This window comes from Ixodes scapularis, unplaced genomic scaffold (genome assembly GCF_016920785.2).
Source record: "Ixodes scapularis isolate PalLabHiFi unplaced genomic scaffold, ASM1692078v2 PGA_scaffold10__122_contigs__length_95168666, whole genome shotgun sequence".
Taxonomy (NCBI): Eukaryota; Metazoa; Arthropoda; class Arachnida; order Ixodida; family Ixodidae; genus Ixodes; species Ixodes scapularis.
The window spans coordinates 35,131,530-35,154,003 of NW_024609836.1; the positions used below are offsets into that span (position 1 = coordinate 35,131,530).

The 22,474-nt window shown below is 46.6% G+C and overlaps 1 protein-coding gene across 1 annotated transcript; it reads right to left on the reverse strand.

The window, feature by feature from the left end:
- Window positions 1-1,393: 1,393 nt before the first annotated feature.
- LOC8024092 (dopamine beta-hydroxylase) lies at window positions 1,394-21,751 on the reverse strand. Its single transcript, XM_042288529.1, has 9 exons — window positions 20,902-21,751; window positions 12,209-12,355; window positions 9,124-9,297; window positions 7,489-7,575; window positions 5,644-5,823; window positions 4,392-4,661; window positions 3,212-3,394; window positions 2,222-2,281; window positions 1,394-1,555 (listed from the first exon to the last, which is right to left on the reverse strand). Exons 1-9 carry the CDS (start codon window positions 21,202-21,204, stop codon window positions 1,394-1,396), a joined length of 1,566 nt encoding a protein of 521 aa, XP_042144463.1. The 5' UTR covers window positions 21,205-21,751.
- Window positions 21,752-22,474: the final 723 nt, after the last annotated feature.

The following is a 22,474-nucleotide window of genomic DNA, read 5'->3' on the forward strand; positions in this document are numbered from 1 at the left end:
CCCCGAGGGCGCGTGACCTTGGTGGGGTCATGTGGGGGCAAACACGTGCCCCCCTAAGAGGTCACGTGACCTCGGGGTGTCACCTGACTCCTCGGGTCACGTGACCAAAATTTTTCCGCTAGATTTAGCGGGAAAATTTATCCGCTAGATTTAGCGGGGAAATTTTTCCGCTAGATTTAGCGGGGAAATTTTTTCCGCTAGATTTAGCGGGGAACTTTTTTCAGCTAGATTTAGCGGGGAAATTTTTTCCGTTAGATTTAGCGGGGAAATTTTTTCCGCTAGATTTAGCGGGGAAATTTTTTCCGCTAGATTTAGCGGGGAAAGTTTTTCCGCTAGATTTAGCGGGGAAATTTTTTCCGCTAGATTTAGCGGGGAAATTTTTTCGCTAAATTTTTAGCGAAAAAATTTTCCGCTAGATTTAGCGGGGAAATTTACCCATAATGCACCGCGCGGTTACGCCGACGGCGACGCCGACGCCGACGGCGACGTCGCTCAAGCCGGAAACAGGCGCCTAAGAGCTGCGCTCTAATATGCTGTGCGCGTCACGGCCGAATGTGACTCTGGAATTAGACACGAGAACCGGAGGAACACTGATGGCTCGAGCCATCGGAGGAACACCTGACTGCCTGTACTGGCAACGAGTTGAGGAGGTCAACTCTCCTGGATTTATCGCTCTGTGTCCTGTAACTTTTAGTGCGTGCAACTAAAAACGCATTCCGCGTATTTAACGTCAAGTATCACTTCGAGATAGATTTGCTAGAAATGTAGAAAAATGGTTTAACGCTCCCTTCAACTTAGCGGCAACGAAACTGGCTTGTTTACGCAAACTTCGAGATTATGGCTGCCGAACTATGGCAACGGTGTCCGTAGCAACGCCTCTCGGCCGTCTCGGCCGTGCATGCATGCATCCTGAATGCGAAAACCCACAACTTTAAGGCCAATGAAAACAACAACAACAACAACAACAACAACAACAACAACAACAACAACAACAACAACAACAACAGCAAAAACAACAGCAAAAACAACAGCAACTACAACAACAACAACAAAAACAACAACAGAAAACAACAACAACAACGACAAAACAATAAAGAGTCGAAAACAAACAAACATGGCCTAATTTACTGTGCCGCAGCAGGCAGTTGCAACACGTGGCTATCAACAAAAATGAGAGAGCTTAACCGCGAATTACCGCTGACGTTCATGCAACGTGATTTACGAGATGGGGAAGCAAAGTCGACGTGAACGCAATATTTTGCCCAAAACTATCGCAGGAACGCTGCGAGTTTGTTACGTCGTCGGCGCAGCTAGATCTCGTCGTTTACGCAACGTCTGAAGGACGTAACGCGGTGCGAGTACGTCGTCCATCGCGACATTTACGTCCAGCTGCCTATGCCGTTAGCGAAGAGAGGCTGCGCACGTACTTGTTCATGTACTTGAAGTAGCTTTCCAAGGAGTGCGAGTCGATGGAGCTCTTGCACACCTCCAGGTCCGTCTTGGGGAAGTAGTGGATGTAGGAAACGCACATCTCCTCCCTGATCCCAAAGCCGCCCTGCGTTAAAAACAAACAATGCGAAAAGGAAAGCGCGACATTGATTGATGGTGATTTAGAGCTATTCTCGCTGTATAATTTGTTGCAACATGAGAAGTACGTAACTGGCTTCGTCCCCCAAATTTCAAGAGAGAAATTCTGTCATTACTCCCTCAATACGACCAAAGCATTTTTTTTTTAATGTAACGAAAAACGAGGAGCATCCTGGCTTTTTTATGTTTCAGTTTTGAAGATTCTCTAGCAAGCGCGTTTGGCAGCCTGGAAATGAGGAAATGCCAGCCAGAAGTCCGCATCTGTTAATACGATGACGCAAAATATACGAATGCATTATTTCGTGTAATGGCGAAGCTGGCTAGATTTCTCGCGGCTCAAAATTATAACCTAGCTCTCGACACCTAAAAGGCCCTAAGCTAGCATTATCACCTCTTCGAGCACCTTTTTGTACTTTTCTTCTGGCATTTTTTTTCATCTTAGCATGAATTTAAGCAGAGGTTACATGTGCGAGAAAGTTATCTTGGTAGGCGGAACCGCTGTGCGTTAGCCCGTGCAGCAAAGGCTCGTTCTCAAGCAAGGAATTCGCGCTTCTTAAAATTATTGTTTTATATATAGGAAACCAACGTCACCTAAGTCAGCAATCGGCAGAACAACCATCGCGAAATGACTTACCAGGGTCACGTTTTCACGATCCGCGGTGTCGTAGCGGCACGTTATCACCAAGGCGTCACCCTGCGTCATTAACCAAATATATGCTAGACACCCCCGACATGAAACTTCCTACGAAATTCTTTTTATTATGGCTCGGTGGCTCGGGATACGACGCTCTCAGGAGATGCCCCACGTTTATTTTTTAGTCTATACTTCATTTTACCGAGTCCGACCAGGGCCGTCGCTACAACCCGGTGGAGATAATCAAGCAATGTCAAAAGTGCATCGTCACGGTGTTTTTTTTGTGAGTTTGCTATTACCGGTTAATTTAGCCGCGCACAGAAATAAAGGAAAAAATCAGCTCAGGATTGTGGCGCATTTACTGTACGGTTTACCGGGTGATAGTAAAGACACAAATGTAATGAGCTCTATATCATGCGCACTGTTGGCGCTGCTTGAATGGGCTTATAGCCTCCTCTATACTCTCAAAGCCTGGCAGTTCGTCGACGGTGCCATAGAGTGCCTGGTCGCAGATTTGGAGCACGAGTATCTGATAGCAAAGAGCATCAAAGCCATTTCTCGGGAAACGTGGACGTCAGCGCACAGCTTTTGCAGCCGCGAGGACCCGACACACACTTGTTCGCTCGGGAGAAGTGTGTTTCGGCGGCTCGTCGCAGCGGGGCGCCAGTCACGTGGCTCTCCTTTCAACCGTTGTCTGCCGCTCCCCATTTTCCATTTCGGCGGCCGCTCCTCCTGGCGACCTGCCAGGCTTTCTTAGTATAAAGGAGGCTATGATGGGCTTCATTGGATCATAGTGTTGGCTGCGGTCAGGCTTAAAGTGAAACGAAGTACACCATAAAATCACCCTTTAACTTGCCCTTCATTGGCTCTCCGCCTACTCTGCGGGGGAAGCAAATTAACGTGCTAATGTCGGTCGTATCGTGGTTGGATACTGAAACGTGCGAGCGATTTTCTCAGAGTGTCGTCTCGACCGGTAGGGTTCCGACTCACGGGCATGAGCTGTAGCCTGTCCTTGAGGAGGCGTATCTCCTGGAAGTGGGTGCTGAAGTGGTCGTCGCGCGCCATTTCGCCGAGTTCGCTGCCTCCGCGGACGTGCTTGACCCAGACGCGTCGACCGGTCAAGTGGGTGTGCAGCTGAGCTGCCACCAGGGTGATGCCGGACTCGGGCAGTGCCTGGTGTCATAACGGGACCATTTGTGCTTGAGCTTTTGTTTTTGCCGCACAATACGTTGTAGGGGAGGCTTTGCAACTAAAAAAAAAGTTACGCAAAATCCCTACCCCTGCCCGTTGCGATTTGAATTAGCATCGTACCGGCGTGCGGTCTTGTATCACCACTGCGTGGTGCACGTTAAAGACCCCGGGCTAGCGGTTGTACTGCGCTGGTTAAGTTTCTCATCTACAGCCGAGACACCAGACGCACATTCGGGCTCACTAACTTGTCGCTGTATAAACATACACACAACACAATTACTTTTATTGTAGGGGAGGCTTTGTGGGAGAGGAGTGGCACAAAATCTCCAGCCCTGCCTTTTTTGATCTGGATGGTCATCGAACTTACGTGCGGTCGTGTATCACCCTTGCGCGGTTCATGTCAAAAACCCCGGGGTAGCTGTGGTACTGCACTGGCTTAATTTCTCATCCACTTCGTAAACCAGTGTCGCCATGTTTAAAAGGCAGAGCGACTTTATATTCTGTGTAAACCCGAACGTCGAATTGGGTTTTTAGTGGCACAAAACCGTCGCGAAAAAGCGGCACGTAATGACGTCATCTGCGTGATGGTGGTCACTTATCACGTGGTCACTGCCCCGTGGCAACCGGGATGATAGGTCACGTAATGGTTAACATGTGACGTTCCGTTAACGCATCCTACGTAGTACACGCATCTTGTCATGCATAACCAAAACGAGTTGCAAGTTTTACAATTGACAGAACATCTATATTTTGTAGACAAACCTCCTGGAAGCTTCAGAGGACTACTAACGTTACAGAGGCCCCAAGATGCTAAAACACAGCTTCTTCAGCGCCTTGACATAGCTAAGTGTCTGCCACTTTGTGGCTTTCAGAAGGTCTCCTCTAAAGTTCCTTATATCGGCTTTGACTATCCTCAGTCGCCTTCAAGGACGCTCTTTTTATTACGCTCACGGAAGGTGTCCCTGAAGAGGCAACTCACCACTCTGGTGCATTCGGAGATGCAGTAGCCCGTGAGGTCGAACGCCGGCTGGCGCGGAGGGATGGCCATCTTGTCGGTGTACTCGAGGCCGATCTCGAGGATGCCCACGTCGTAGGGTCTCAGCTCACTCGTGTGGTACAGCGTGATGCCGGAGCTATCCACGAAGCCACTCTGGTGCGCCGGGTTGTTCAGGTGCACCTCCAGCATGGCGAAAAGGGAGTAATCCCTGCCTCCCGCCGACAGGCCGGCTTCTTCTGGGTACGCCAGAGGCTTTGAGGAAGCCAGGACACGTCATTACCCCAGTTGCGAGCTCCGCTGCCCTTTTATTGAACCCCCGTTTCACAATGTTAGCAGTCAACTCCACAAGGAACAATACTCAAGCAACAGAAAGGGTAACTATAAAATAAAGAGAGCGTACAGGGAACGGCCTTTGCAGACGGCCAATTACACGCCGGTCTAGCAGACGACGTCTCTGCCCTCTGCGTGGGGATCTTATTGGGAACTGCGCACGCGCAGTGAGGCCAGGTACTGAGTGTTATTTGATCCATCGTCTACAAGACGGTTTTCTAAAATGTTTCAATGATAGCTGTAAGCCGTACGTTTAGTTAATAAAAAGTTGGATTTTAGACGCTTAAAACATATAGATTTAAAGTTTAATGACTGCAACGTGCGCCTCTAATAACGTGCCGCTCCTTGCGTTGTTTTTCACCTCTCCCTGCACCTATCGCCACGCCATCTCGAATAACTTCAGAAATTTCTTAGCGTCTCCGGCTCCAGACGCCGTCAACTTCCATTACTCGAAAAAGTCGTCTTTTAGCGATTCCTCTTCAACATTGGTTGAAAAAAGGAACTACATCGTGACATCGTTCAGTTAAATGAAGATAATATACGTGCGTGACTCTGTGTGGACTCTAAACTAGGTTGTTATTTGGGCCGGTGTGTTCATGGTCTTAAAATGTATAAAAGCTCCGAAAACAATAATTACGAAAACAAAGTAAGACAAAGACAAGGCGTTTTGTGTTTGTATTAATTACTTCGTCTTCTTCCTTATTAATTTCGGCACTCTTACACCTTCTAAGGCCGTAAACACGAAGTGTGGAGTTGGAAGAAACAAACCGATTGATTTCTTCAATAACCTATCAAGAAAGAGCCGAAGCTGTGTCGTGTACCAGGGCACCGAGCGACATGCCCCGAAACACGTTGGAAGAAGGTCGTTGTTGTGCATATAGAAATTCCAAGGAACGTCCAGTACCGGAGCCCCCATGGCCCAAGCCGCGATGACCCTCTTGCACCTCTCGAGGATCTCCGGTTTTTCGGGACTGTGGCAGGGTCCGTTCCAGGCCGGCAGGTCCTGGTCCGGCGGCACCTCGCAGTGGAACAGCTCCATGTGGTGCACTAGGGCTTCGTTACCCTTTTGGACGTTGGCCTCGTACTGCGGAAACATGTTGCGTCGTAAATACGGCCGTCCACACCGCAAAGCCGCAGTCAGCTCGTACGTCTCGTACATCATCTCGTACATCATCTCGTACATTATCTCGTACATCATCTCGTATATCATCTCGTAGATCATCTCGTAGATCGTACAAAAGACACACGGTGTTCGCTGCGGACACGATGAGAGGACATGTGTGCGGACACACGCCTTGAGCATGGTCGAAGTCGGCTTCATTCATGCTCCAAACATGTCTGCAGACTCTCCCTTTTGTACGATATGTATTAGCAATCTCACCGAGTCATTAGATGTAGCATAACAATGTTTGTGCCGTGAAGCAGGAAGCTGGTTCCGTGGTTAAACGTGGTGACGTCGACCTTTTGTAATCGGGCTTTGTGTTCCGAGCTCTCAGAAAGAGAAGCAGAAGTAAGGACATATACAATATTGGGATACCACCGCAAATATCACCCCAAAAAATCGAAAATTTGCATATCTAAATACTCAAAAAAAAGAAGAAAAAAAAAAAACGAAAATGATATTTGTGGATAAAAACAAAACAAAAACGAAAGCTACACTGAATTAAACAAAAATAAAAATGGAAACGCCAAGCGCTAGTTACATGTTACAAGTTACACAAAAACAACTGGCAGCGACCTTTTCGTCCAAAATTTTATAATGCATAAAATGCAGTATTTAAGGATCTACCTTTTTTATTTGTTTCGAACCCAGTAAACAGTCGTGTCGGAGGTGAAGAACATGCATCTTTATTCATATTCTGAAATAAAGGTTACTGCGCAGGAGAGCAGGGGAACGATCATAGCGAATAAAAACACCTTGAGATTACGGACCAAAAATGGGACAAAACAGTCCCATTTTCAGATGGTGTTGCCTCGCCCTTTTTTACCATAGTCTCAAGATTCTTTTTTTTTTGTCACTACTATCTTTATTAATTTCTTGTTAAATTCAGCAGGGAAGCTGAATAGGTGTTTAGGTTACGTGTCATGAATTTTCCCGTTAAATGTTAAGTTCAGCGGGGGAACTAAATTGCTGCAGAGCAACGTTACTAGATTCGCTCAGTTGCGGAACTGCCCCAGACGCTGCTTGCACAAACACCGCCCCCCCCCCCCCGCCCTCTCTTCCCCTACGGCTGGCCTCCCGTCGTTTGACGAACCATCGTTTTTGGGGGACATCTGCTATGATAACTGCAGTGTATTCCATGGAATACGTATGCTTTGAAGCTCAGCGTCTAGATGGCGTTTCATCGTACCCTATGAGACACGCAGTTTTGAAACGAAGATCTAGATGGCGCTTCAAATGACGGGAGGCGGACTGAAGGGGAGGTGATACCCCCCACTCGGGAGTTCTACAACTGAGGTAATCTAGTAACATTAGTGTATGGGTTCCGGGACATAATCTTTTTTTTTTTGTTGGTAAAGTTAGGGAACAAACTGAATTGGCGCCAGGTTACGTGACGTCAGGTCACGTGACAGCAGTTTTTCTGCTAAATTCAGCGGGCAAAGGCATGGGCACACGAACAAAGCCTTGGGATTAAGGGCCGGGTTCCGTTAAAAAGCATTCCAAGCTTTCAAAATAATGAACGACGATATTTTTTTGTAGGATTTCTTTTTGTGTTTGTTTGTATGCCTCGATCAGACGACAACTCACCCGAACAATGTGCCTCTTGTAGCGGAAGTCTGAGGGCAGCTTATGCATCGTGCACCAGTAGGTCGTTTCGTCGCTGGGCACCGGGACCTGCGACCACCGCCCAATTTAATTGTACCGGCAAGGGTAGTCGCGGTAAGACCCTAGGTCGATCGGCGTAAGCGGTTTATCCTTTTACGCTTCTCTGCGTGCACCTAAGCCGAGAGCTCACATGCACGCGTAGAGCCCCACGCCCAGGGTGTGCGAGACAGACGGGCAGCCGAATGTTATACGATCAATTAATCGGCGCCCTCCTTCGTACGTTTGGTAGAAAAAAAAAAAAAAGCGACGGCCGGTTCAGAAATACACACATAAATAAGCGACCGGACAAATAGTCGACATTTGATCTCGTGTACAAAGCATCAAACAATAAAAGAAATTGTTAGACAAAAAATGGAGGTACATAACAGTGTAAAATTTAAAAAAAAATTTGAATAGCCGGTTAAATCAGTATTTTTTTTAATAAATGAGAAAATACAAAAATGAAAGGTCGGTGCCATTAAACACAATTCTGTTTTTCGAAGTACTTAAATCAAGGAGCTGTGTCGATGCTTTGCTAACTCTTTCGAAGGAGGCGCCTCATAAAGCGTGTGATACATCGTCGTACTTTCGAACTGCTGGCTTTTCGCCTGCAGCCGACTATGCGCGCAGTGAAAGATGTCAAATGCGCCCAAATGAATCTTCGGCTGTGAAGAAACCATTTTGCGAAATTCTCCGGAAGTTACCAATTGGACGCCGCTCCACAATTAACTACTAGGCCGCTTAGAAACAACGATGGCGATTGTTACGGGCCTTAAAGTTGAGTTATTGTCTTTGAAAAACTACACCAAAACTGAAATCACACAAAAATTAGATTGAAAAGCGAAGTAGGATTTGGAAAATTTGAAGGTTTTGTTTTACTGTGTTTAGTCTACTGAGCGCAATAAACGAAAAATCCCGAATCGCTTTTGTTAGGGGCAATTGCATCTCTGCCTAAAACACGAGTCTGAAGAAGGCGTTTTGAAGCAGCCATATGCGCCGAGAAACTGAGGGAGAAGAGGAGACGAGAACGCGCCGGGGCGTCAAAATGCCGCGCTCTGGTTGGAATGATTGGTGGGTAGACCTTAAGCAGGGTAGACGGTGCGTGGCACGTGACAACGTACCGTCGAACTATGCACATCCCGAGGAAAGCTGCCACATGATTCGATCCGTCGTTCCGATTTGTTCAAAGGGGGGTTGTGGCTCATGTGTCAGTAAAACTTGGCAAAGGACATAAGATATGTCCTTTGCCAAGTTATACTGAGGCACTAAAACGTGGCGTATAGACTATTTCAATCATTGCCGTCTTCATGAGCAGTAGGTTATGTAAAAATCAGACGCCGCACGGGTACTCCCAGCCGAGTGACTCATCATTTTCGCTTGACTAATAAGCTCTGAAAACATTTGTGGCTTCAAACATTTTACTTTCGAAGAGACGTGGAGTCATCCCTCTACTCCGGCACCCACCGCCGACACTAAAGATTTGGAAGCTCTATTTGTGCCATCATAGGGGTCTCTTTTTCTTTATTTTTTCTTCTCTGCCCACCGTTGGACTGAAAGTTGGAAACATGGAGGACCGACCTTTTCATTGAGGAAGTTGACGAACTTGGTGTCCGGGGGAAAGGGAGGTGGCTCCCTCATGATCTTCAGCAGCTGCGCCCTCTGGAAGCCGTGCTCGGCACGAGTCAGCCGCAAGCCGTCCAGCTTGCGCAGCGGGCCCGTGCCCGTGGCGTACACCACGTGGACTGTGCCGTCCTGCGGTGCGAGTAACGTCCGGGGCGCGAGAAGGACATTCCGATAGGCACAAATATCCGAACCGCTAAAGGCGAGGAACCGCTGAAACGCTAAGCGACTAAAGGTGCCCTGAGGAGGTTTCTGAGATCGCCTAAATATGGCGATAACTCGCTCCGTGGGCTCTAAGCATCCTAGAATCCCGAAATCCGGAATCCCGAAATCATGACGATACGACATTCGATAAGAACGTCGGGCAGAAAACGCACGAGGGAAACGTTCTTTCGATAAGAACGTTCTTTCGATAAGAATGATTTCACGTTCTTTCGATAAGAACGTGAAATCGGCCCGAGGGTGACGATTTCACGTCACCCTCGGGCCGACTGCAAAACTATTTGAATCATCTGGAATCAGATGGCATTGACATTTTCAACCCTAACCAACCTCATTTTAGGCAGTGCTTGCTTCATGTATTGAAATAATGTTCATGCTTTGCAACTATTCAATTCCTGTGTTTTTCCTTTAGAGGTGTGTGAGGCGACCATACTTTTTTTTTTGTTTTCGTTTATATGCTATCTGAAATGTTACTAACAAGTGCACCAATGTATAGGCTTTGGCTCTTTTTGGGCACTCAAAATAAACGAACAAACAAACAAACAAATATATGATGAAAACGTAGTCGTTTTCGTTGTACAAGCGTCTCAAGTATGTAAGATTAGAAGGACCGCGGCAAGGAAGACAATTCCTGAAGGCTCAAAAAGATTACTTAGCCGTTAGGGCTGTCCGCGGAAGGTAAACTCTATAACACGATGACAAAAGCTGCGTGATAAAATAAAAAATTATAGAAATTATTGACTCAGGCCGTCGAAGCAAGGTCTTCACGACAGCAAGGTTAGTGTGTCCTCTAGACATTGTCCGAAAGTGCGCAGTTCATGTAGAGCCACTTCTTTTGAGCTAGAAGACAGTATTTTAGGTGCCACCTCACGGAAATGGTTGAAAGAGTAAATCACATTTACGTGATGCGCTCTGCGGATATAACGGGAAGCCACTATGGGGAGTATTCACTGGCGGCCATATCCGTGTGCGCTGCTGCTGAGCGCGTGCTGACGGCGAGCTTCCGAAGTCCTTTTGGAGCGTGCATTTAGCACCATCAAGGTTGCCGGTCTAATCAGGCTATTAATGTGAGCTCGTTCTGAGCATGCGCTCCTAACATCGCCCTGAAATATGGCGTCCAGTGAATATCGTGGAGGGACTTACCGGGCCGCGACTTTAGAGAGTTTTAGTAAATCGTTCCGATACCCCCGATAGCCCCGATAACGATACTATGCATGCGCAAGGGAGGCGGTGGCGGAGTATCGGGTATCGTTATCGGAGTCATGGGAACGATCTACTAAAACTCTCTATTAAGCCGGGGTCACACTGCTTACATATCGTACAAAATACAGTCTGCATACAGATTCGACCGCGAGCCACCGCGAGATCCGGGCTGCGAATGCCGCATGGCAATGAGTTCAAGGAGGAAACTTGACACGCGGCGTTCGAACCATGGATATGGCGGTGACTCGTGTTAGCAGACTGTCTTTTGTAGGGTGTGCGAGAAGTGTGACCCCGGCTTTAATGACCTGTTCAAGAAACTGTAGCCAAATAAATATAAATCAATATATGCTTTCAAACGAACGTAATAATTAGAACAACAAACTTTACATTCTGCTGGCCTGTCACGAAAAGTATGTCCGGGAAAAGAAAAATTAGAGGAGACGATACGCGAGAGAGTGGGCCATCTACGAATTTAGCGACTATGAAGCGTAATTGCAAGACGCTAGCAAGGATACCTATTTTTTTTAGCAACACTTTCTCAGTCCCGTTTAACTTTGCTTAAAAAAAACAAAAGAACTTTACACATTTAATTTACGTTGGTTGTACATACTGTCCTCGAGCGCTATTCGGACGTAAAAATAAATCGTATAAATAAGCCAATGAGCGGAGCAGGCACGTAGCCAGGTGGGTGGCCCATGAGGCCCGCCCCCCCCCCCCCCCCCCCCCCCTCGAAATCTTCCATTTTGCTAGGGCCTCCTCTCCCCCTCCCCCTCATGCGACATTTTGTCATGGGCGGCCCCCCGCCCTCCCCTCCCCCGAAACAAAATCCTGGCTACGTGCCTGGAGCGGAATGCAATAAAACCTTTCACAAGGGTGCCTTTAGATGGTGCATTTGTTATACAACAATTTTGTGAGTGCAAACTTCTATGAAAGAAGTTAATTATATATATCTTTTTATGCGTGAAAAAAAAAAAAAAAAGAAGAAACGGGATTAAAGCGTTTGTATGACGCTGCTCTCCTTATATTTTGTACCGCCAACGCTCGGATTTGCTGTGTATGCTTTAGGGTGGGCATTTCTAAGGAACTTTCAAGTTTCAGGCTGCTTTTGTTTTCTACTCGCGCATAGAAAAAAAAGAAGTTTTTCTTTCCTTTCATTTTTTCACCCAGAAACCTACACTCGCGAAATGTATGTATGCTAAATGCACCACCTAGAACAGTGGTTCTCAACCTCTGATGTTTTGGGGACCCCTTTTGAATTGGCGGAAGTGATGGGGGACTCCTCCACTGGGGAGGAAGGAGGGTGTTGAATGATTACAATGACAAACTGGTAAATAAAGAAAACTATATGCTTGCAAACGAAGTTCGAAGCTCTGAAACGAAGAATGATCAACTCACACGGCGCACATGGTTCGGTCTATTTGAGTTGTTGGTCAAGGACTTCAGGGACCCCCATTTGAGAACCACCGACCTAGAGACACCTTTGTGTCAAGTTTCATTGCACTCCGTTTATTGGATTATTTATAAGATTTTTGTTCACGGCCTTTAAGCGCTTCCTAAGTAAGCGCTAGGCTTCCACGTAGAAACGCTTCGATAGAGACAGGGTGGCAGGCATAGGTACCTCGATGACGTAGTCGTGCGAGTCGCAGGTGTCGAAGCTGCGCGTGAGCAGGAACCGCACCGTGGACCCTCGTCGCTTGAGGCTGCCCAGCACGCAGTCGTTCTGCTCGTCCACCGTCACGTAGCCGGCGTCGTCGGTCCAGGCGTCCTTTGGGAGACAGCAGGCACAATAAGAACCAAATTGGATTGTTTCCACTATTCCGTTTCACCTTGCGATGGACCGCTGCGGGCGTATACGAGTCATCCCTGTCAATCCAGTGGTGTGTGAATGCATCACGTGACTAGTTGCCCTACGGGTCGCTACACCCGTCCCCAAGGTCACGTGACACTCGCGCGGCATGCGAGTGGCTTCGATGGCTTGTAGCGTCCTCCGCGGTTCATCGTGCACGTGCACATGCACACTCTTTCTTTTACTTATCGACTGATTACCGAATGTTTTCTGACGGAACGGTGCTCGCGAAACCGTCACAAAATGTGTGACGCAGACTTTGGGGAAGCAAAACGAACATATAATTGAAAAGTGTGTATCTTTGGTTTTATTATAAAATGAGATATAGAGGAAAAAAGAGGGCGCAAAAAAGAATTGAGAAGAAGTGGAGCCAAATTTGGAAGAAATAACGTAATTCAGATGATCTCCCAACAAGAATCAAACCCAAGACCCCCGATTTCTGAACACGACGCTGGGCCACTGTGGCCGGGGGGAGGGGAGGAGGGGTATATTATTTTTGCGAGACATTTACTTACAATTCTGTACTCAACCCCGCAGCTCGGAGCAACGAAAGCTCAGACTGCAGAACCCATGGGGATCCCGAGTTCTATCTCCATCCATGCCCGTTTAGATCAAAATGAGCATCGTTCTGGTGACAAGATGTTTCGGTGGCGCCTGCTCTTGTACACGTTACTAAAAAAAAAAGTAATTTAATACGATTACAATAGACCCCTTTTCAAAACTCCGCGTCAACGCCTGTCCGCCATTTCTGGATCACATACTCTGAGCATGTATTGGACACGAGGACTGCGTCAGCGTTCAGCGTGAACTCGACTCAGCTTGTGTTGGACACGAGTGTGACGTCAGCGTTCGGCGAGGACTCGTATCCAATCAGGCGCTTCGAATCCAAGCAATGGCGACCGCCAATATTGTTTGATGGATTTAAAAAAAAGGGTCTATTACCCTCGGTTAAAAAAGCTATTCGGTTAGATTACTTGATTAGTTCAAAAGATGTCCGTTACTTGAAAAAGTAGCCGTTACTTTTCAAATTACTTCAGATATTCAAAAATGCAGATTGTTTTCTGCAGGTTTGAAAACGGGTCTTTTGCACTGTCCATTATTGGATTAGAATCACCGAATTATAAACTACTTCTTAATCCACCGATTTTTATACACCAGTTTTATGTCGGCGACCCGATTCAAGGATTTTGTTGGTAGGAAATCCCGTGGAAACAATGGCGCCATTGAAAAGATTTGACGAAAAATAGCAACGGTCACGAGTAATTTTAGTACTTTCAAAAGTATTCAAAATTACTCTCGTGATCACTTTTTAATACATGTATTTGAATAATTACAAAATTGCTCCGAAAAGTAATCGATTACAAGTAATTTGATTACTTGGAATGTGTGACGTACAAGTCTGGGTGGCGCCGTCATATTGTGCTTACCCGTGAGGTCACCCCCTGAACTACAGTTGTCGTCAACAACTTCCGCAGTTGCTGACGACAAGTTTGATGATGTGTGCCAGAGTCACGTCGGAGGCTCGCATTGATCTCGTTGTTAAGACAACATCATCAATGTTGACGGTCTGACGTTACTCCTCATTCCGTCGAGAATAGTGCAGAATTCACCCTACTCAAGACGTCACAGTGAGCAGTAGTATGGGCAATCGTGAAACGCCGACCACAGCGACGCGACGCGTCGCCAATACCGGCGTGCGATCGTATGTCACTACCGCGTGATGCACGTTAAAGACCACTGTCGCCATACCTGAGAGGAATTACGCACTCTAAACGTCTGATGTCGCACCCGCTTCCTTTTGACTATTTCTGTTGCCAGCGTGTTGCGGGAAGTTTCGAAAACGTCTATGCGGGCTGCAACTGGGGGCCACAAAGATGATTGGCACCGCGCATGCGCGAGAACCCGTTTTTGGAAGAGCGAATTTCTTCCGCGCGTGCTCTGTTCCACAGCCTGCACCACTGCCTTGGCACTGAGTCCCATCTTGACGCGAGCTATTATGTTGCGAATTAGCGTTGAATAACGACTACTAAATTTAATATGAACATTCTTGTGACAAAAGGTTGACTAATAGGTCATCAGATGGTAGTCCGCTTATTGGGATACAGAGAACTGCAATAACATGCCTGTTTGAAGGCACTTGAGACAAAAACGTCAAAAATATGACGTCAGGTTCTTGTTTGCATTTGGCACAAAAGAATTAGGCTCAATTTGTTTGGTTTTAATTAAAATCATAAATCCCATACTTTTTTTTTACAAAAAATATATAATATTATTTTGTGTTTTTATACCAAACAATCACGATATGCGCACGAAAATAATTTTTTTTTTATATTTTGAATTAGATTACATTCAATCATTGCCCGTGGAGTGGAAAAGACTAGAGATATTGTTGTCAGCGTGGAGTAAAGGGGTATTCCCACGGGGTCGAAATCGCTCCCTTTGCTCCTCGGGACGCCCATGACGTGGTACGTCACGCTTTTGCGTGGGGCCGCTTTAACGTTGACATCCCAGGGCGATGAGGGAGCTTTCGCTCGGGCTGCACAAACGCTCCCCGCCTTGGCGTGGGATCTCTTTGGAATTGGCAGTATTTTCTTCGCGTATCTGGCAACTTTCCAGCTTTTGCTCAGCGAGATGCTGGCGGTGGCGTCGGGATAACCAAACTTGTTGTGGCTTGTGCTGTTGCGCGTGTCCTCGGAGACACTCGAAGGAGTCTCCGATATTCGTTAATGGCGTCCTCAAGCAGCTCCTCGTACAACTGGTTTTTGATCCCACGTCCTTTGTGTTTCATCCCCTCCATTTAAGAATCCTCTATCTTTTAGCAGGACGCACTTCGCCATCCTCTGCACTGCTACCATATTCGCGTTTCACCTTTTCATGCACGCCTCCATTTGTTTGCTCTCGTCAGCGCGCACCGAGCCCTGTTGCTGAGAGTGCGACCGCTAAATGCGTTTGATAACACTGACATCCGGCTCCCCACCGTTTGTGTGAATATTTGAGACGGGGAGAGAGTCCCGCTGGTTCCGCCGATCATGGACGTCACGCGCATCCCTACCCGAAAAGCATCCCTCGTGTGAATACCCTTTAAAGTACATCTAAAAGTACTTTAAGCAAAGAACAATGTAATTTAGAGGAGCTGCTCTTCAAATAGTCAGCACACTGGGTGCAATATACCTAAAATAAACTCTATCGTTCAGTACTGTTTTTACTGGTATGCATTGCTCCAGGAGTAACCGGGGGCGCATCATTTATTTTCGGAAATGGCGGCGAATACTGGATAAGGTAAAATGGCAACACATCAGTTATTTTCAGAAATAGCGCCAAATTCAGAAGTCCCTCCGACCTATCAATTTTGGCGTCGCTTGCACTGGCTCGTTGTAAAGTCACTTTAGCTCATCGCACCCAAGGCAGTTAAACGTACTAGGAGAGAGCATGACGTCAGCCCCGTAGCTTCCGCAAGCTATCCTCTTGTAAAAAAGTGTCCTCTCCTTAAAGACCGACGACCAGTTCGCGCTTTCCACTTTTCGCCCGCTTCCTCCTCTCCCTCCTACCCTTTCCACCCACGCCCGCCCCTCTTGGTTCCTTCTTTCCATCCTTCGCTTCCCTCGCCCGAAGGCGTGGAGAGGAGGGTCTTCTGCCTTGCAGAATCTCGAGTCTGGTCGTCGGCCTTTAAAAAAAAAAAAAAAAAAAAAAAAACAGCAACAACAACAAACAAGCAAAAACAGTAAGTGTGAAGGCGAGCTGGTGATAATTAATCATAATCTGACACCCTAGGCTGTGGTGCGTAAAAAAATTGAGGAACTTTTAAATCGAAGTAGAAGACAGCCGAGGAGAATGTCTCAAAATATTGAAATCTTCTCATCTATTGCATTCTTATTTGATATTAATTTATTTTTTTTCGAGTCGGAGGTCTAGGAGACACATTATAATTAATTGTCCTCCCCTAATATTTTTAACCTCCTCGCTGGCGCCGACCGAGCGTGAAGTAGCGAGAGTTTGAAAAGCTACGGGAAAGCCGCCCCCAAAACAAACGGAGCGATGCGTCGTCTGCTCGCGTTTCTGTTGACTGTTACGAGTAAAATGTCCATTTCTTTAGAGTTGGCAATGTATAATTTTTTGATACAAATTTAACAAGACCAAATCTGGGAAATGTATTTTGAAGTCAAGAATTGTATCCCCGCCCCCCCCCCCCCCCCCCCCCCCCCAAACACACACACACACACACACACACACAAAAGAAAAAAAAGAAACTTAGGTAAAGTAGGACTTCATATTCAGAGAATATACTTACAAGTAAATTAAAAACCTACTTGAAGTAGTACTTAAGTACAATGTACTTAAAGTACTCCCCAACACTGATTGTTATATCGAGTGGTAAATTTAATTAAGGTAAATGAACGTACCTACTCCGGCACGACTGTTTGAATCCACGATGACCACCTTCTCGGCATATTTAGACAGATAACCACAAATACGAACTTTTTATATAAAACAACCAGAAACACAAAACTTGAAAGTATAAAACATGTATAAAGATGTCCTGCTCCCGTCCTCGTCCTCCGTTTTATACTTTCAAGTTTTGTATCTATTAACCAACACGCTCGTTTTGAATTGTAACCAGAAACAAGCAATGTTGTTTTTTTTTTTTAGCAGCGAAACTTTTTGAGCTGTTTTCTATCTCATGAAGTGGTTTAATATTCAATAGGCACAATGAACAGAAGCAAGCTGACTTCATATTTTCTATCTTGTCTTTGTATAATGAGATTGCTTTTTTTTTTTTTTTTATAGATCAGGATTTTGAGCCTCCATATCGCTTAGAAATTTCAGTACGAGTCTAATTTTATAACGTCCAACTATTTCAGTGCAGGGAAGACCACGTGCATAAAAAAAAAAAAAACGTCGAGAATCTCCAAGTACGAACGCGTAGCTATTCCCAAATCGATGCGTTGCCAAACACCGGTATCTAAATCTTTGTCGTCTCTTTACAAATGGAAACGAATTAGTCTGAGCACTTCAAATACATCCAGAAAAATCCAGAATTCGCAAAGCTTAAAATTACTATCGATTAAAAAAAAAACAATAATCTGCTATGTGCGCACTCACCCTGACACACATGGAAGAACAAGACGCAATAACGAAGCATACAATATGCAACAACCATTAGTATTTTTTGGAACAAGCAGACGGAAGGAAAGAGGATAGAGTTCTTGGAAAGAAATCGAAGTGCGGTGGTCGAGCAGCGAGTTCTCCTCAAGTTGTGCATTCCCGACCCTGGCTCGAAAAGACGGGCTTAGGATTATTGGTTGAACGGGAGGAAGGAGGGAGAGAAGAAGGGGAAGGAGGGAAGGGGGAGACCCTTTGTTCGCAAAGACCACATTCCATTGTGATCTAGTCCGCTTTATTAAAGTCAGCTCCTCATAGTTCATCGCTTTTATTACTATACTTTTTTTGTTGTCTTTGTTTTCTTAGCCGTCTACAACGCTGTACATAATTTACGCTGCGCTTAATATGACCCTGCGGGATCGGGGAAGAAAGGGAGAAGGCTCGGTCTTCTATCGGCATCCCACATTTCTTGATTATCATCTTCGCTGTGGAGAAATTGAATGGGGAAAGGGGGAATACGGGATTTCAGCCGAGGAAGTAAAGGAGGACCGAAAAAGACCTCAATATCCGGCACGTTCGAACTCGCTTAATATAAAAAAAAGTTGGAGCCATTTGCTTTACCCGATCTGTCTTGCTTCCTTTATCGGTGGGATCGCAGCTTTATTACCGCGGACATTTATTGCGGTACTAGATTCGCTATGGAGCGGTTCGAGTTCTATTTATAGATTGAGGCAAGTTAATACGATGAAGAAATCAATTTGTTTTTCTTTTTTTCATATTTTTATGTTAAGCGAAACAAATTTGATAGAAACTACTATTGTAGAATAGAAGGGGGTTTATGCGGGGCCTCTCCACCTTCGTGGAAAATCTTGGCGTTGGACACAAATCTGTAAGAAGGAGCCTCGAGAAAGCATCGACTTGCGTTCACGCTAGTTGTATGTCGCTTCGTGCACGTTTGACCATTCACGCTTCTCAGGCACGTAGCCAGGGGGGAGGCCCATGGGGCCCGGGACCCCCCGAAGTCTTTCATTTTGCTGGGACCTCCTCTCCCCTCTCCACCTCATACAGCATTTTGTCATGAGCGCGCGCCCCCCCCCCCCCCCCCCCGCCCCCCCCCCCCCCCCCAAACAAAAATCCTGGCTACGTGCCTGACGCTTCTGATCTTCTTTCAGCTCAAGTTGCGCTCCTGGGGAAAAGTAAACGGGAGAGCTTTGTTTATAAGAAAAAAAAAAAAAATGAAAGACCTTCACAAATCTATGTAATGCGAAATTAGAGCGCAACTCTTGAGAAGGAGGAGCGAAGGGTATACCTCTCCTCCTCCTCCGTACCCTCCCCTCCTCCTCTCGTCCTAACCCCTCCTTTCCCCCTCCTTCCCTACCCTCCTCTTTCTCCATACACTCCCCTCGTTTTCATCCGTGTCCTCCCCTACTTCTTCTGAACTCTAAGAAATGCCTGCGTGTCTACTTACCCGCAAAACACTCGAAGAGCCAATCTCTGTGATCTACGAAATCGCCTCAGAGAATGGTGAGGCGGAACGTCCGTTTAGACCTAAAAATGAAGTCTGCGCTGTGGCGTTACGCAATGCAAAGCGTCATGCTTGCATTGGGTAATGCCACAGCGCAGACTTAATTTTGAGGTCTAAACAAATGTTTCGCCATCTCATTCGCTGAGCTTATTTCGTAGATCGCAGAGATTGGCTCTTCGAGTGTTTTGCGGGTAAGTAGACGCGCAGGCATTTCTTAGACTGTGCGTACCCTCCCATTTTCCTCCTCCATACCCTCCCCTCTTCCCACAGTTTCGTCGCTAAGTTTAGCTGGAAAATTGAGGCCACGTGACCTCAACACCGAGTCAGTTTCCCACATCAATTCAGATTGGTGTTGAGGTCACGTGACGTCAGTTTTCTGGCTAAATCTAGCGGATAAACTGAATTTGCTCATGGGTGACGTGACACAAAGTTATGTGACGTCGTTTCCCCGCTACATTTAGCGCGGAAATTGACGTTACGTGACCTCAGCACGAATTCAATTTCCCGCTAAATTTAGCGGGGAAAACGATGTCACATGACTTCGCGTCACGTCACCCATGAACAAATTCAGTTTCTCCGCTAGATTTAGCGGGAAAACTGACGTCACGTTTCCTCAACAGCAATTCAGTTCCCCGCTAAATTTAGGAGGGAATTAAGTTGATGTTGAGGTAACGTGACGTCAATTCCCCGCTAAATTTAGCGGGGAATTGAATTGGTGTTGAGATCACGTGACGACAATTGTCCTGCTAAATTTAGCGTGGTTACGCCGACGGCGACGCCGCGAAACACAGAAACAGGCGCCTATATACACTCTAAAAAAGGCCCGTGCGTCTAGCAAGCGTGACGTTTTGCATTGCTTCATGTCACAGCTCAGACTGCGTTTTTTGGTCTAAACATGTTTTGCATCGTCATTCGCTGAGCTGCTTCCGTAAGTTGCGGTGATTGGCTCTACGAGTGTTGTGCGGGAGAGTAGACGTACGGGCTTTTTTTAGAGTGATATAAACACGTCCGCGAGTTCACTTTTACGCATAACACAAAGACAGTCAATCACGGCGAACAGTCGAATGATTCCAGGTAGTAACAATGTTGATAATATCATTAGATCTGAAAATGCAATGGAACAACGAGCAAGTGAAGTGTAACGTTAATTTTCGACGCGCATTGCACTTTTGTTTTGTCGTCCCAATTGTAATTTCAGTTTTGCCATTCCATGGGATGCTTCTACTGTTTGCAGTGATTCGTTGTCTTGTATTCTACAGGAAAGTGAACTCACAGACAGTTTTCAAAGTGCAGCCTATTAAGCAACGCGGGGTCTGTCTCATTATGTCTGCGCTTGCTGCTTCGTGAATCGCTGTTCGACGTTCGGCTAATGCCTTAATCTTATTGGCTGTGGAACGATGGTAAGGTGTTCGGGGTTCACCACGCTCTTCGTTTGTTGACGTCTAAATTACATAAACTATTACGACAGACAGTGAGAGCAAAACTTTCCATACTCTAAAAAAAGTTTGTGCGTCTACTTTGCCGCACAACACTCGGAGAGCCAATCACCGCAACTTACGGAGGCAGCTCAGCGAATGACAATGCTGAAACATGTTTAGACCAAAAAACGCAGTCTGAGTTCTGACATTAAGCAATGCAAAACGTCACGCTTGCATTGCTTAATGTCACAACTCAGACTGTATTTTTTGCTCTAAACATATGTTTCGGTATCGTCACTCGCTGAGCTGCCTCCGTAGGTTGATGTGATTGGGTCTCCAAATGGTGTGCGTGAAAGTAGACGCACAAACTTTTTTCAGATTGATGCATAAATAAGGAAGGAAGAGAAGAAGAGATAACTCACGTCGAGATGCGGCTGTTCCCTGACGTCTGCCCAGAGGACGCACAGGTCCGCCTGGCCCACCTCTCCCCGGTCCGAAAAGCCCAGGGCAAACCAGTCGTTGCGCGCCAGGTTGAGTTTGAGCTCGGCGGTCAACACTTGGGCGTCGTAGTCCACCGTCCAGTAGAGCGTGAACCGCCCCTGCGGATCCAGCACGAGCTCGAAGTAGCGCCGCTGCTCTCCTCCGGCCTCGGCAAAGAGCAGCGAGGCTCCGAGGAGTGCGAGCGCTCGCAACCAGGAGGACAGAAACGGGTCTCGTCCAACCATGCCTTCCTTCTTTTTGAAGATGGCCGTTCTTCTTTCTCAGTGACCCCCTCAGCAATCGAAGCCCAATTTGTAGGGTGGTCAATTCAACTCAACATCTTGTCGCAGCCGAGGTGATCGCAAGGGAACCCCAGGGTCCGATGACTCCTCTATTTGACGAGAAGTCAAGTGACACCGACTTATGGTCGGTGATCAGCCGAACAGCACTCGCTACTCAATGTCTTGCGACTCTGGTTTCCACTCCCAGTTTGAAGTGTCAGTTGTCGGCGAAGGTTCCTGACAATCCGAGCTCAGAAGTTAAGGTTTCTTCGAATACATACCCTACAGGTTCCTTTGTTTTCTATAGGTCCAGACTTCACAGCGTTTTGTGGTTCGGACTTGCAGTTCCACTCCTGAGGTGCGAGTTGTGGACGAAATTTCCCTAAGACTCGAGCTTGAAAACTAAAGTTCCCCAGGGTACATACCCTACAGGTTCCTCTGTCTTCTAGAGGTCCAGAGCTTGCAATCAGAGGACAGAACTGGACTCGATGCCCTCCTCTTCGACTTTTGCAGTCCCTAACGCCGGAGGGTGATGACGCTTTAGGGAAAGGCTGCCAATGAAAGCGACGCAGGAGGCGGGACACGGTAGAGGTGAACCTCCAATAAGGAGGCGTCGTCGGCGTGCTCAGTGACGCGTCTTCTTTTGTGCTCTGCCTGATGATTCCTTCCCCTCCTTTCGGGCCGGGGAATGTGAAAGGGGTCTTGCTCATAAAGGGGGGTCTAGACATGTCCTCCGCTCTTTCCTCCCTTCCCACGCGACCCTTTATAAATAACGGGAGCAATATGGAGCTTGGAGCGAAGGCCTCTGCCGCGAGTTAAATCCTTCGGTCCTTCTCTTCGTTTTTTTATTATTTATATTTCGTTCGTTGTGGCGATGCCCTGTGCGAGTTATTAATACGCATAAAAACTGCCGAGACGCAGCCTGTCGAGCCTCGAAACTAACCGAAAGAAGTCAGTAAAACGGAACTTGCCATCTACTTTGTGGCGGCATAGGCGGCATATGTGCGAAGCAACGTTTTGTGTACGTTGTTTCTTTCTTTGCGCAAGTTAGGCCGATAAACATTGGCCATATATTTATTCCGCGTTCACAAGCGAGTCAATGGTAAACAGAGAAATCATTTTAAGCAGAGCCCAACAAGAAAAATAGTGGACATTACGCGTTTTACCTTTTATTTTTATGGGAAGCTGTTTACTCCATATCCTGGAAGCCTAATAATAGATTTTCGTGTTGTTA

What these genes read in the sequence shown, in the direction of transcription:
- LOC8024092 (XM_042288529.1), bottom strand. Translation starts at nt 21,204, where the DNA reads ATGGTTGGACGAGACCCGTTTCTGTCCTCCTGGTTGCGAGCGCTCGCA. An exon ending in CGCACGACTACGTCATCGAG is followed by an intron (nt 9,298 to 12,208) that starts GTACCTATGCCT and finishes CTCGCACCGCAG; the next exon opens with GACGGCACAGTCCACGTGGT. An exon ending in ACAGGCTACAGCTCATGCCC is followed by an intron (nt 2,282 to 3,211) that starts GTGAGTCGGAAC and finishes TTAATGACGCAG; the next exon opens with GGTGACGCCTTGGTGATAAC.